General features: G+C 44.1%; 2 protein-coding genes and 1 long non-coding RNA gene across 12 annotated transcripts in view; 2 read left to right on the top strand and 1 right to left on the bottom strand.

The window, feature by feature from the left end:
• LOC144068705 (uncharacterized) overlaps window positions 1-14,147 on the top strand; it is a 146,653-nt gene that overhangs the window by 130,250 nt on the left and 2,256 nt on the right. The window lies entirely within an intron of this gene.
• On the top strand, window positions 819-9,541 carry zdhhc17 (zDHHC palmitoyltransferase 17). The gene is made up of 17 exons (XM_077593414.1): window positions 819-898; window positions 3,026-3,129; window positions 3,213-3,335; window positions 3,406-3,483; window positions 3,624-3,768; window positions 5,264-5,328; window positions 5,407-5,569; window positions 5,649-5,774; window positions 5,841-5,983; window positions 6,058-6,174; window positions 6,645-6,753; window positions 6,921-6,983; window positions 7,060-7,153; window positions 7,297-7,380; window positions 7,480-7,637; window positions 7,729-7,823; window positions 8,137-9,541. Exons 1-17 carry the CDS (start codon window positions 836-838, stop codon window positions 8,273-8,275), a joined length of 1,869 nt encoding a protein of 622 aa, XP_077449540.1. The 5' UTR covers window positions 819-835; the 3' UTR covers window positions 8,276-9,541.
• On the bottom strand, window positions 9,520-13,739 carry csrp2 (cysteine and glycine-rich protein 2). Its single transcript, XM_077593398.1, has 6 exons — window positions 13,590-13,739; window positions 12,683-12,799; window positions 12,037-12,205; window positions 11,541-11,670; window positions 10,181-10,274; window positions 9,520-9,688 (listed from the first exon to the last, which is right to left on the bottom strand). The coding sequence occupies exons 2-6, from the start codon at window positions 12,792-12,794 to the stop codon at window positions 9,612-9,614; spliced, it is 582 nt and encodes a 193-aa protein (XP_077449524.1). The 5' UTR covers window positions 12,795-12,799; window positions 13,590-13,739; the 3' UTR covers window positions 9,520-9,611.

Raw genomic sequence — 14,147 nt, 5'->3', positions numbered from 1 at the left:
GCCTTATTTTTTGTTTGTTTATTGCGTGGGATGTCTTGCAAAGTACAGTTCGAAAAATAAAAAGGAGTCTCCAGGCGCTACTTGCTAGGATTATATGTGAGTGTTTTTTTTCAAAATAAATGACAAAAAGGGGGTATTTTCTAAACATATATTATTCATGTTCATCAGGGAAGGAAATATCCGTACATTTTAATTGGAAATGTGAAAATGTTCGCAACCAACAAAGCAACACCACGTATTTGTTTGTCTTTACTATTGTTGTTGTGAAACTGTGATATATTATATATTGTCTAAATATCTCATTGGTTTAATCTGATTATTACATTTCTTTTTGTTTGTTTATTATTCCTATTTTCTTTCTTCCGGGATATATCCAAAATAAAGCATTCCAATCGAAATCAAAACTATTGATAATATCCCTATTATATTTTTTCACTGTTCACAGTTATTGATGCAGTATCCTACAATCCTGTGATATTAAAATTACTATTTCATTCATATCTTAAAGTATACGGTGGAAAAAAAATGTATATTTTTTGTCGCATTGCTCTTCTAGTCATTTTAGGCAAGTGTTTATATTAATTGTGTAGTGGATAAGATTGTCATCTAGCGGTCTTTCGGGTTCATTACATAGACCGAGCTAAGCATAATTTTAAAATTATAGGAGGGCTGTGACATGATTTAGCGGTGAAAATTATAGTGTTAGGTAAATAATACCCAAATGTACCTTAAAATGATAGAATTGTAGTTTTGGACAGTTCCAAGCCTCTGCCCCTCATTGCCTACTTGACAGCTATCCCCCTTCCCACAATGCTCTGCGGGCATCCCTACCAAGATGGCCGACGTCATGGAGGAGTATGAGAAAGAAGCTGGCTGCGTCCCTATTCTCCATCCAGAGGTACGACTTGTAATGACCTCCCTCCGCCGCATTCTCTTTCACACTCTTAAAGCCGATTTTGGGGTTTCGGCAAAGAAGAATTGTGTATTCTACTGCGTTTTTAGCCCAAAGTGCCGATGCCCCCTGCATTACCACCAGTGGGGGCGATGTCAGGCAGTGCTAACGATGCTAAATGCGCTAGCGATGCCCCCCTCCCCTCACGTCCCATCTTGCTGCAATGCTCGTGCACCTATACAGCAGAAATCCATTTTATTTTCACCCAAAATGGGCAATTTCCACACATACTTGCCAAACACACGGTCACTCCCCCGTAGTCTAAACGGTGCGTTTACGTGTCGACGGCCGAAACTGAAAATGGTTAATCCTCAATCGGGTTTCATCGTGTAGCTCGCAGCTAAATTGACATGGCTCCCTGTAAATGTGTCAAAACGTCAAATTGCTTACAATCTAATCCAATACGAGAAGATGTTACTCGTGGGGAATTGTCATGGTGTCGACATGTTTCGACAAACCGACATGCACTGAAACGCATCATTCCTTGCCAACTCGTTAACGTCCACTTTCGAAATATAAATACGTATGCTAATTGTTGCACTTTAGGTTTTTCCTCGACCAAAATCTCAAATTTTCTCACGTAATACATGAACAAACGTGTTTTACACATCTTTGCACACGTTAACAGTTTGGCGTGAGAAGAAGCGGATGCTCTTGTTGCTAGAATCCTCTTATGTTTTTTTAGGGTTATAATGACTTACTATTTAAGGCAGGTACGCCAAACTCATGCAACTGATAACTCGAGTAAATGCGCCACATTTCCTTTCTAGTAGATGCCCAATAACATAAAACAACATCATTGCCATTTTAGGTATTTTTAAAAGTTAAAAAAAATGTAAATAAATACTCTAATGAACTGTATGCAACTCAGTGGGCGTGGCCCATATGTTCCAGTGACCAAACCCAAATCAGTGTGTATAATAAACAACACTTTGTCATGATCAGATGAAAAATGGCAGCACTTATTGCTGCAATGGCAAATGCATTTTCACTAGTTGAAAAGAGCATTGTGGGGGCGGCAGATCCAGTTGACAAGGTGTCACCCCAAGAGAGTGACGTGGCTCTGGAGGGATTTAACATATGTTTTTTCCGCATTTGGACCGACGTGCCTCTGGATGCATTTGATGAATTGTCCGCACTTTCTATCAATCTTTAAATCCCGATTTGAAAAGAGGCTTTGAGAGATGCCATTATGCCCAGTGAAAGAATAATCTGATTCTGATTATGGTCCTGACCATAATCTTTTTTTCAATTTATTTTTATTTATTTCAGAAGTGTCTGCAACAGATGGACAAAACTAATGTTGACACGATATGATAATATTAATTTCATACACATTTCTATTTAACCACAATTCAGTAGATTGTACTTGTTTTGTTTCCTAGCGAAGGATACTTGCACATCAGGACTAACGAGCTTGCTCAACTGCTCTACACGACAGTTGTACATTTGGAATAGTTTTGCTTTCTATTTCTCGCCTATCCCAATTTGGCCTCCATCCAGTATATGTTAGTAGCAAGCATATTTTTTTGAGCTGAGGTCCAGCAGTCTTCCATTTCTCATTCCCTCCATGAAGTGCACCATTCAGCGGCCAGGGGTGGGCAAACTTTTTGACTTGCGGGCCAGAATGGATACTAAAGGGGCCGGCTGGGCCAGGAGCATTTGGACATGCAATGTCATTTATCAAACCTGGGGATTGAAATATAAGAAAAAAGACACAATTGAAGGTGAAAATGTATTTTCAAATTCACTTTCAACGTTAAGAGCATATTATTCAACGAAAGAAAGCAGTCTTTAAATTGAGAGTGATGAGCGGCACGTTAATGAAGCTACTGTACTGCTGCTGTGCGTACATGTGCAAATTGCTATTTCTAACACAGTAGAGCAGGGGTCGGGAACCTTTTTGACGACGAGAGCCATGCACAATTCATATTTTCTATGTTATTCCTTGAAAACCATACATGGCAAACTACGGCCCGTTAGGCTTTTTAATCCGGCCCGCCGACGTTGTCCAAATGATAGTAAAAACCAATGACCTCAATCAGCCCAATATGTTGACCTTGGTGTCTTTAGGAAATCAAGCCTCAAAGCCACTTCAACCACGGCTACAGCGAAGCCGTCAGCAGGAAGAACCACGTCGACGACTACAGCACGTGGGACATTGTTAAAGCCACACAGTGAGCGCCACCAAGCCCCACTTTGAAATCAATCCCCCCCACTCACACGCTCAAACTGGGCTACAATTTTCTCTGTCCCACAGGTACGGCATCTTCGAGCGATGCAGAGAACTGGTGGAGGCCGGATTCGACGTCCGGCAGCCCGACAAAGAAAACGTGACGCTCCTTCACTGGGCTGCCATCAACAACCGGGTCGATCTAGTCAAGTGGGTGTGCTTCCCTCTCCTGGCATTCTTTTCTAATAATAGCAGCGAGGCTAATAATACGTCCTGGCAGGTACTATATATCAAAGGGCGCCATAGTGGACCAGCTCGGAGGAGACCTCAACTCCACGCCACTGCACTGGGCCACCAGGTACGGCGGTCAGCAGCTGACGACGAAAGAAGTTTGGCCGACGCACAGTTCGCCGAACTGTCCGTCGGCCAAACGTCCGTCGGCGACTCGTCCGGTCACGCCGTTTAAGCACCCCCGTGGTTTTCTTCTCGCTCCTCCAGGCAAGGCCACCTCTCCATGGTGGTGCAGCTGATGAAATATGGCGCCGACCCGTCCCTGATCGACGGCGAGGGGTGCAGCTGCGTCCACCTGGCCGCCCAGTTCGGCCACACCTCCATCGTCGCCTACCTTATCGCCAAAGGGCAGGTGGGATGTGACTTTTGACACTTTTTCAATGATACTTTTGTTCAAACAAATAATCACGTACGACTTGACCTCGGGGAACGGCTTGGGTTAATATACACGCGACATTTATGAGGAGAGTTGCTGTCATGGCAGAAAATGGGAGGAGGGATGTATTTTCAGTTGGGAATTTTGTTTTCCACCTTTCTCCACCAAGGGGAGACAAATCCATCCATGTCAAGATGCCCTTTTTTGTTTGTTTGTTTGTTTATACTTTTTGTCCAGGCCAATGACAAAGCTCAGGGCTTATGTACGCTGATGATATACAGTGGTACCTCGACATACGATCTTAATCCGTTCCGGGACTGAGATCGTATGTCGAGCTTTTTGTAACTCGAGCGAACGTTTCCCCTTGAAATGAACTAAAAAACTAATTAATTCGTTACAACCCTCTGAAAAAACACCAAAAACAGGATATTGGATTGGAAAAAATGTTAGATTTCTTCTAATTCGCCATCTATTAACAAAGTAACACATAACTAGTGGTTTAATAGTAATAAAATGTGTTTAATATAACTACTTTCCACGACAACGCACTTGTAACGGAACAAACAAATTTAAATTAACTTGGATTAATATATACAGACGCACTCAAACATATGTTTAATGTAACTTTACACAAAACTGAATTCTAATTTTGTTTTAATCTTTTTTTTACCTTCGTTCTGGGCGGGTTAGCGGTTTGCCACGCCTCCACCCTCAGGTTCGCTATCGATGGGCTGTTTGCTGTTGTATTCCCTTCAAAATATTCCCCAAAATGATGCACACAAATGTCCTCACAATAGGATAACGCACAACCACTTGCCAATGAGAAGTAGTCTTGAATGAGCGATCGCGGGAGCTAACAGGCTAAGGAAGGAATAACAGCCTACCCACATATTGATTGTGGGTAATGAAGTTTTATTCTGAGAAAGGGTGTCATTGGTTATCGGTGTTGTGTGCACGAGTATACTTCATTACCCAGAAAGCCCTCTTTTTGCCCGCGCATGCGCGTTGTGCATTTCCTGGTCGAAACTCGTCTGAATAAATCGTTCGGTGCTCGTAGATATCTGTTATACACGAAAGAGATGCGGCAAAAAAAGACAGTGCGCTACAATGATAAACAGCCTCTCATGTCATGGCCACCTGGCTTGGTCGCATCTCGAAATTTTGATGGTATCTAAGGCGAATTATCCGATCGAAATGTTCATCCTACCTCGAGCATGTCGTAGGTAGAGCTGATCCTAGGTCGAGGTACCACTGTAATCATAAGCGACCTAAAATATTGTAGGCAGGTAGTAATCATGCTTGAAATTGCGATGGCGCTGTTTCCCAGCTCAAATCCCACATAAAACGTTACTCCATATCCAATCCTTGTATCAAATGTTACTGGACCTATTGAGCACCCTTGATTTATGTCCTTTTATTCAGTGACTTTTTCCGCATTTTTCACCTCTTAAAACATTGTTCCATACAACAGGACGTGGACATGATGGACCAGAATGGCATGACTCCCCTCATGTGGGCAGCATATAGGACGCACAGGTACGTAAACAAGCAGGCCGTATTATCAGATGCCCATGATAAAAGCATGTAACCATTTTTATTTTATTTTTTTCTCAGTGTGGACCCCACCCGACTGCTACTCACCTTCAACGTGTCAGTAAACCTGGGCGACAAGTACCACAAGAACACGGCGCTGCACTGGGCCGTGCTGGCCGGCAACACCACCGTCATCAGCCTGCTGCTGGACGCCAACGCCAACGTCGACGCGCAGAACATCAAGGTACGCCGTGGAGTGTTTCGCTGTCAGCGCGCTCGCTTGGTGTATTTTTATTATATATTTTTTTTTTGCGGTGTTTAAGGGCGAGACGCCGCTCGATCTGGCCAAGCAGCGGAAAAACGTCTGGATGATTAATCACTTGCAGGAAGCGCGACAGGCCAAAGGTTACGACAGCCCTTCTTATTTGAAGAGACTTAAGATGGACAAGGTTGGTGTGACCATTGCATGAAAAAAAAATAGTATTGTTACATTATTTTTTTATTTTTTCTTGCAGGAGGTGAGACAGAAAGTCATGTTGGGAACGCCATTCCTGGTCATTTGGCTGGTGGGTTTCATTGCCGACCTGGACATCGATTCCTGGATCATCAAGAGTCTCATGTATGTCGGCGTCTGGGTGACCGTGCAGTTCCTCTCCAAGTAAGTCAGGGCGAGATCATTTTTCATATTTTGATGGCGTTGCGTGGTGACAAATTGTTCCTTTTTCCATTCAGGGCTTTCTTTGACCACTCCATGCACAGTGCGCTCCCTCTGGGAATCTACCTGGCAACCAAGTTTTGGATGTACACCACATGGTTCTACTGGTTCTGGAATGATATCCTTTTTTTATTATTTGTGCGCAGGAGGTTACAGAAAGACCGACTGGGTGAGGTTTAAATGTGCTAGGAAATGGGGACCATGTAAAAAAAAATGAACGTGGCGGCACTCATGTTGGTAGGTTTATTATTAATACACTTTAATCAAAACAGGGATACATCATTAACATACTCTGGCTACAACTTGCAAGGAAAATCACTCCCGACTCGTACGGTGTTTGTAAGGTTTTTTGGGGGTTTGTAAGGGGAATCATAATCATTTATAAGGGCAGTTATCGGCAGAGGTTGACAGGTATGTAGTAACATCCCAGAATAAACCCAACACGTCATTTTATGTCAAGAAAACAAATTGGAGGACAGCTATTTGTTATCGGCGATCCGCTTTGAATTCACGCTGTCCACGGGAAACGTGACGGGATGTTTTCTCCGAGGCGTCATCTTGGCCATGTTCCTTAACCTGGGCCCGCACATCTCCCCTTCGCCACGGTCCACGTGCCGTTCCTCTTAAACACGCTGGCTCTGTTCTACAACTTTGGCAAATCCTGGAAATCGGACCCGGGGATCATCAAAGCCTCAGAGGAGCAGAAGAAAAAGGTGAAGTCATCCCCCGTCCGTTGTCGTATTCGTTGAAGTTCTCCGGTCGGGAGATGGTCTGTCGAGGGTTCTCCCCGTCCGTCCAAATCCCATAAAGGCTAAGAACGTTGCGGCTTTGTCTTGCCATTTTCCAAAAATCTTCCATCTGAATTGATTTCCTTCTACAGACTATTGTGGAACTGGCGGAAACCGGCAGCCTGGACCTAAGCATCTTCTGCAGCACGTGTTTGGTAAGATGCCACTTTCTTTCATAGTAAAGATTTAAAAAACAAACCATCTCCACCTTTTTTTTTCTTTCTTTCTCAGATCAGGAAGCCGATCCGGTCCAAACACTGCGCCGTGTGCAACCGCTGCATCGCCAAGTTTGACCACCACTGCCCTTGGGTGGGCAACTGCGTGGGTACGTTGTCATCGTATAATAATACAATGGCGCTTTAGATTGGGTTGTGGGGCGGATGGAAATGGCGCGTGATATTGAAGAAAGATCATCGGCAGATGATCCATGACGAGAAGGGAAGTTTTAGTTTTTGTTTTTGTCCGCAGGAAGTGGGAACCACCGCTACTTCATGGGTTACCTCTTCTTCCTGCTCTGCATGATCTGCTGGATGATCTACGGCTGCATTTCCTGTAAGTGTCAGACCGGATCCCTTTCATTTTTCTTGTTCTTGTAAATACATAAGAAATGGTACAATTGGTGTTCTTGTCCTGATCCCGGTAAACCCGCAGACTGGAGAATCCACTGCGCCACCAACTACGCCAAAGACGGCTTCTGGCTCTACCTGACTCAGATCGCCGCGTGTTCGCCGTGGATGTTCTGGATGTTCCTCAACAGCATCTTCCACTTCATGTGGGTGGCCGTGCTCATCATGTGTCAACTCTATCAGGTCCGATCGGGTCTCGGCGTTCTCGGCGTTTGCACATCCCGTCGCCGCCCACTCGCTGACATGGCATTTTTTGGGTTTCCCCGCCGCCCAGATCGCCTCCCTGGGGATCACCACCAACGAGAGGATGAACGCTCGGCGATACAAGCACTTTAAAGTCACGGCCACGTCCATCGAAAGCCCCTTCAAGTAAGCAAGCCTCCCACGAGTTTGTCATTGTACCACAAAAAAAAATGACGCAAAAGCTATCCAGTGAAGGTAACCTTTTTGACGAAGAGAGCCACAAAACAATTCATATTTTCCAATGTTATTCCTTGTGAGCCATAGTACGAGTCGTACAGTGTTTGTAAGGTTTTTGGAGGGTTTGTAAGGGGAATCATAATCATTTATAAGGGCAGTTATCGCCAGAGGTTGACAGGTATGATACAGAGCTACTGCCACCGGCTCCCGCGTGAACGGCGCCATCTTGGAATAATTTGTGCCTCTTCTCTCCTCTCCACAGCCGCGGTTGCATCCGAAATCTCATCGACTTCTTCGAGGTGCGTTGTTGCGGCCTGATCCGGCCCGTGGCGGTGGACTGGACCGCGCAGTACACAATAGACTACGACCAGTCGTCAGGCTCCGGCTACCAGCTGGTGTGAGAGGAAAAGCGGCCCCGGGGCGGGGGGAGGATGTCCTCCATCGTTCGGACCGTCGCCCGCCAGGCAGGAGGATTAGCATGCGAAAAAGGGGCAACCCTCCCCCAACCCCCGGACCCCCCGTCGTCGCGCCACTACGAGGGTGATGGACAACAAAAGTCCAAAATCGGAGCACCTCTGGTACGAGATGCCGTTGCAGTATCCCCTCTTCACTTGATTTCTGTTTTTATTTACAGGAAACGTCTTTTTATCAGCGCTCTGGACCGGCCAATATCCTTCCATTCAAATCAAATGTGACACAGGTCTATTTATTTTAAATTATCAAAGAACTACATCATTTTTTTTTTTAGCAAAGTAGGCTTTTTTTTATATTAAGTGTATACCCGTAGCTGTCGTATTTATTATGGATTTTAGGACAGGAAAGTTCATTCCATGTGTTTTTATCAAAAAGCTATCAAGTCTTATGTAGGTTTTATTTTTTTGTCTGCCTACAAACTTGCACTGATTTTTTTTTTGCCGTTACTGAACTAAAGGGCCCTGGAGGACCCCCCCCCCCCCCCCCAAAAAAAAACTCTTATTGTTTACTTTTCCCAAATGCGAAGCAATGAGTGTAAAGAATGTGTACATAAATAACCAGGAACTTTTTTGGGGGGGTCTTTGTTTACTTTTTTTTTTTTTTTTTTGATTCAAATTGAGGGGGACAAAAGGACAAGGACAGGAAGCGACTGTAGCGTTTAGTGATGTCCAACACTGGTGTCCCACACTTGCATGCCCATCCTAGGCCCACTGTATATACTCAATGTGATATATATATCGGCAAGTGCATTCTGTTGCGTTTATTTTAATAACCTTTCAAATCCAGTGTTGCGTCAACTGTGTATTATATTCCATGCTTGTGGACTGTACTCCTCATTTTGTTTTGTATTATTTTTAATGTCATATATATATATATATGGCCGGGTTTGTTATACCACTGGATGTACAAATTGTAAAGCAAATACACAAGATTTTTGTTTTGTTTTTTTAAGCAGAAATATCGCCCTTCGACGTAAAAAGCAAGTTCTTCCAACAAGAAAAAAAAGTCCGTTTTGGTCTGGGAATAGAGAATTTTCAAATACTACATAAACAGGTAAACAAGACGATTTATCATGATTTGCAGTGCCTCTTTCTCTGCCCACATCACTTGAACATGCTTCAGATGTAGAACGCACGGCCACGTTTCCGTTTTAATGGCTTTAATAATAAAATACAGTCGGATGTGAACTTTTATTTGGGGACGGTCAACTGATTTATTTGAGAGAGATTAAAAGCAAATAGGCAAGGCGTTAAGGCGATGACATCACTCGGCGTGGACCAGGGCGCCCGCTCCTTGGCCAAAACCGAATCCTTTCGGGCCAAAGTTCTTGGCGTAGCAAGCTGTAGACAAAGACAAGGTTCAGTTCTAGACTGACTTTGGGGTGGGGTAAGTTTTTCTCCGTTCGGCGACATGTCCGTCTGTCAAACGTCCGTCGGCGAAACGTCTTTAGGTGAATCATCCGAATACCTTCCAGTGTGTCATTTTTTTTTTTTTGCCTGTTTTTCTTATCTCACTTTTAGCGTCAAGTTGGAAGTGCTCGTACACAGGTCAGTAAAACACCAAGTTGAATTTTGTAAACATGGAGGTGAGGCAACCCACATGGAAAAACATTTGACTTGCGCGTGCAACTAAATCATTTCAATGATTGGAAAAGATATCGCAAATTGGATTTCAAGGTCCACTGATAAAACATGGGACCCGTGATTCTTTGATATTTTTAATGCTGCTTACGGTACTTATCTGTTTTTTTTTTTAAGGTTGACGTCAAGGCATTTTTTTCCGACGTGGGAGCCATAAACAGCGACAGTAAAAAGAAAAGGTAAGCAGGTCACCATTGCAATATATTTCTCCTTCGTTGTCCGTCTGGGTAGTGGACTCCAGGCTTTTGCCACATTTGGCACAGCGGAAACAGTTCTTGTGCCAAGGCTGTGGGCAAAAAATGAGCACAAAGACATTGGTAGGAGACATTTTCTATTTGCTATTAACCAGTGGCGGTTGGTGCATTTTGGGGTAGCGCCTTCTGCTATCGGAATCAACTATTTTATGGCTATAAAACCTCTACAGCAGCTACAGCTGCGACACATAAAAAAATCATCAATAATAACATACAATTGAAATATTATTTAGGAATAGTATAGCCATATTTGACTCACCAAAAATCCTTTTTAACTACACAATATTCATCCTCCTTTCTTTTCTATCGGCATCGAAGCTTTTTGCCTGTCTTCAATCCTCAGAGCAAACTGAGATTTTTCACGAAGTTTGCCACACAAATACATAGAAGTAAAGGTGAGTGAGGGCTTTGTGTTTATTGTGGATCAAACTGCTTCTTCTCACGAGGCCAAGTGAGCAAACATAAGCACAACCAGCACCCAACCGGTATCCCAAGGCAGTCCCCCATCCAAGTAGTAACCAGGCACAACCTTGCTTAACCTCCAGAGTTTTTATTCAGGGTAGTATGTCAGAAAGCCAACCAGGATATGATATTGGATGTTTTGAGTGGCACCCATAATTTGAACAAAACCAGTGCACATTTGCCATTGAGTTTGGCCCCATTGTAAAAGTTTCCAACCTGCATGCACCTCCTTTGTGGCCAGAGGTAGAGATCATGGCCAAAGTTCCAAATACATGTACTCCACTTTGTTTTGGAAGCAACCCAACAGTGAAACTGTCACATCCCAAAAGGAGTCCATTGATAAGACTGCTTGAAGTACTGTTCTATTTGACATTCTGCTCAAATCTCCAATATAACCTCCGTGGTGGAGTTTGAAATCGATCTATATAAGCAAGAAAACAACTTCCCAGATGTCGTCAATTCAAAAGGACCTGGATGAGGATAGACTTACACGAGCATGTATAACCTTGTGTGAGTACGTGTATACACACACCTACACGTGTGTGTGTGTGTGTGTGTGCGTATGTGTGCTCACTTCCGTTCTAGGCAACCACAGCTATATACAGCATTTGTACGTACATATTCATGTACGCAAGTGCACGTGTATGTATATATGCAAGTCTATATATTCACCCATTCACTCTCACCCCCCTGCATGAGTTTGTGGAGTCCCTCCGAAGCTCCTTCAGCAATAGACTACAGCACCCACAATGCAAGAAGGAGCACTTTCACTGATGCTTCCTTCAATCAGCTGTCAGGCTCTTCAACCAAAAAAAAAATGTCTGAAAAAAGCTCACCTTGCCCGCGCCCATAATCTTCTCGGCGGCGTACACAGAGTCGCCACATCTGCCGCATTTTTCCGATCCGGCGAACTTCTGGGCGAATTTGGACGGGTTGGGGTTGGTGGTGGGCCTGTGACACGGCGACCTGTCCACATAGGGAAGCCCCCCCCCGTCCCCGTCCATTAGACAATAGAATGACCCCGCTAACACGGTCAAATGGAGCCGCGAGACCTCCGCGGCCGGCCGCCCTTGAATGAAGCCCATTGTGAGTCCCGTGGAACCCGTTTACGTAACAAAACTCTTTCCTAATAATAACCGCGTAAGCGATTGGATTAACAAACGGGCTCGTTGTGTGTTACGCTTGGTTTTGGGCCACGGCATTCTTCACCGTATTATTACGTAAACTCTCCTTTCACTGTCGTGACAACAAAAAAAGAGAAGATTCGTTCTCGCCGGAAAATGTGATGAAAAGTGGAAGATGTGGGTGCCTTGCATCCTTATCGTTTCTTACGGTTCGGGTTTGATCCCCAGTCGCTCCCCTTTGTCCATGTTGAGCGTGCCGGCCCCCTGGCCGTATCCGTAGCCTTTGGGACCGTACTTCTTGCCGTAGCACGACGTGCAGTAGATCTCCCGGTCGTGGATGGCCATGGTGGTGCTGTCCAATCCCTTCCTACACACCACTGATGGATCACAAGCACACGCGTCACAGTTTGACTTTGATTGAGTTCAAAAAGGCACAGCAAGTATACACCATCATATTCCTATTCATGAACATGTACCGTATTTTCTCACATACAAGCCGTATTTGTAACTAAAAAAAATGATACCGTATTTTCACGACTATATGGCGCATCGTATTTTTAGCCGCAGTGTCACATACCTGTCAACCTCTGCCGATAACTGAAAATATGGTAACCGAATCGAGGGACTATATGCGATAACACTTGCTATACTCTTTTTCACCAGTAGATGTCGGCAAAGTAACATTTACTATTTGTTGGTTGTTTTCTGTTTTGTAGTAAGAAAACAAGCTTCGCTGGACAACGGCAAATGGCAACGGTCATCCACGCACGCCACAGAGCCGCCTTTGTGAGACGGCGTCTCCGACCGGTACGGGGAGTGATCTCAACGATATACGCCGGCGTCAGAATACTCACTGCAGAGAAAGCAGCTCTTGTGGAAGCTCTTGCCGTCGCACTGCACCTCCTCGGCGTGGTACACCATCCCGCCGCAGGCCGTGCACGTGTTGCCTCCGCCCCAGTTAGGCATGGTGGCTGAAACGGGCGACAATGGTCAGAAACAGGCGGCGGCGTCAAGGACGCTAGATTTCGTGTTTGGAGATGATGGAGAGTCTAGTGGCGTCTTTCTCCAACTCGGAGCGGAAAAGAAAACTCAATTTCTCGCTAGCTGGAGGAGAAATCCCACTTAATACCCCGAGGAATGCCTCTGGGCGACGGGGTGTCGTGGCGGGAGTCGACCGCGGACCCTCCAGAAAAAAACATTACGTCACAAGGGCTCCATCGGTGCGAGTCGTACGGTGTTTGTAAGGTTTTTTGGGGGTTTGTAAGGGGAATCATAATCATTTATAAGGGCAGTTATCGGCAGAGGTTGACAGGTATGCAGACCTACAATTGTTTTGAGAACTGAGATCAATTGTTACATGGAAGTCAAAATCTGCCAGACTCGATCTCGATTCTCAATAGAGTTCACTTTTATTTAACTAACATTGAAAGTAGAAGTTGAAGTTTTCCAATATTTATTCAAGTAGGTAGATTTAATGATTCATTTTTTTAACTTTCCTGCAGTGATTTTGTTCAAACTAGACTTTTGTGCGACTTACTGTAAAATTTTAAGAACCACACTATCTAGACTATTTTTGTTTGTAGTGTTTGCTTTGTTGTGGCTAAAATCAACACTTGCACACGGATTACGTTCCAATCCAATATGAATGGATATAGTATGGGGCAAAAAGTAAATGGCATACCTGCAATGGTGAGCGTTTGCGAAAAAAACGATGCTTATTTTAAAACAGTGAGCAGCATACAAATAAATATATATATATACCTTTTGATCGATGTTAAGACGCAGGCAGTTGCAGATGTTTCAATGGCAAAATTCCAAAGGACTACGTCGCGTCGAAAGTGCCTCGCCGTAATGTGTGCGTGACGTAGACCCACTCGTTTTTTAAAGATGGCGAGTAGGCGGGACCATAGCACTTGTGAACGTAACACTGCGCGTTCAGGGGCGGTCGGATTTTTAACAGCAAATCGGCGCTATCATTTTTTTTTTTTTTAAAGATACACAAATGCTGAAATATAACTTTTATTCGAGTGTGTAACAATTGGAATCAATAGACCACATCTCAGGATAAATCGTACAGGATCAGTTTTGAAAAGCTTAAACTGAAAACAGTGCAATCAAACAGTAAATAGGCACGTAAGAATGTAAACACAAACTTTGGTGCGGCTTCCTGAACTACTCACGGTGGTTGTTCAGTCATTTAAATAGGATGGTTATTTACCGTAGTAAACAGTTAAAGTTCAGCGAAATAGCTTTTTAAATAATTCATAAGAATTCAAGTACCTGAATACGCACATTCATTGACTTCACAGTATTATATCT

This window comes from Stigmatopora argus, chromosome 23, assembly GCF_051989625.1.
Source record: "Stigmatopora argus isolate UIUO_Sarg chromosome 23, RoL_Sarg_1.0, whole genome shotgun sequence".
Taxonomy (NCBI): Eukaryota; Metazoa; Chordata; class Actinopteri; order Syngnathiformes; family Syngnathidae; genus Stigmatopora; species Stigmatopora argus.
Note: the sequence above shows the minus strand (reverse complement) of the source record. Positions and strands in the feature narration are given on the sequence as shown.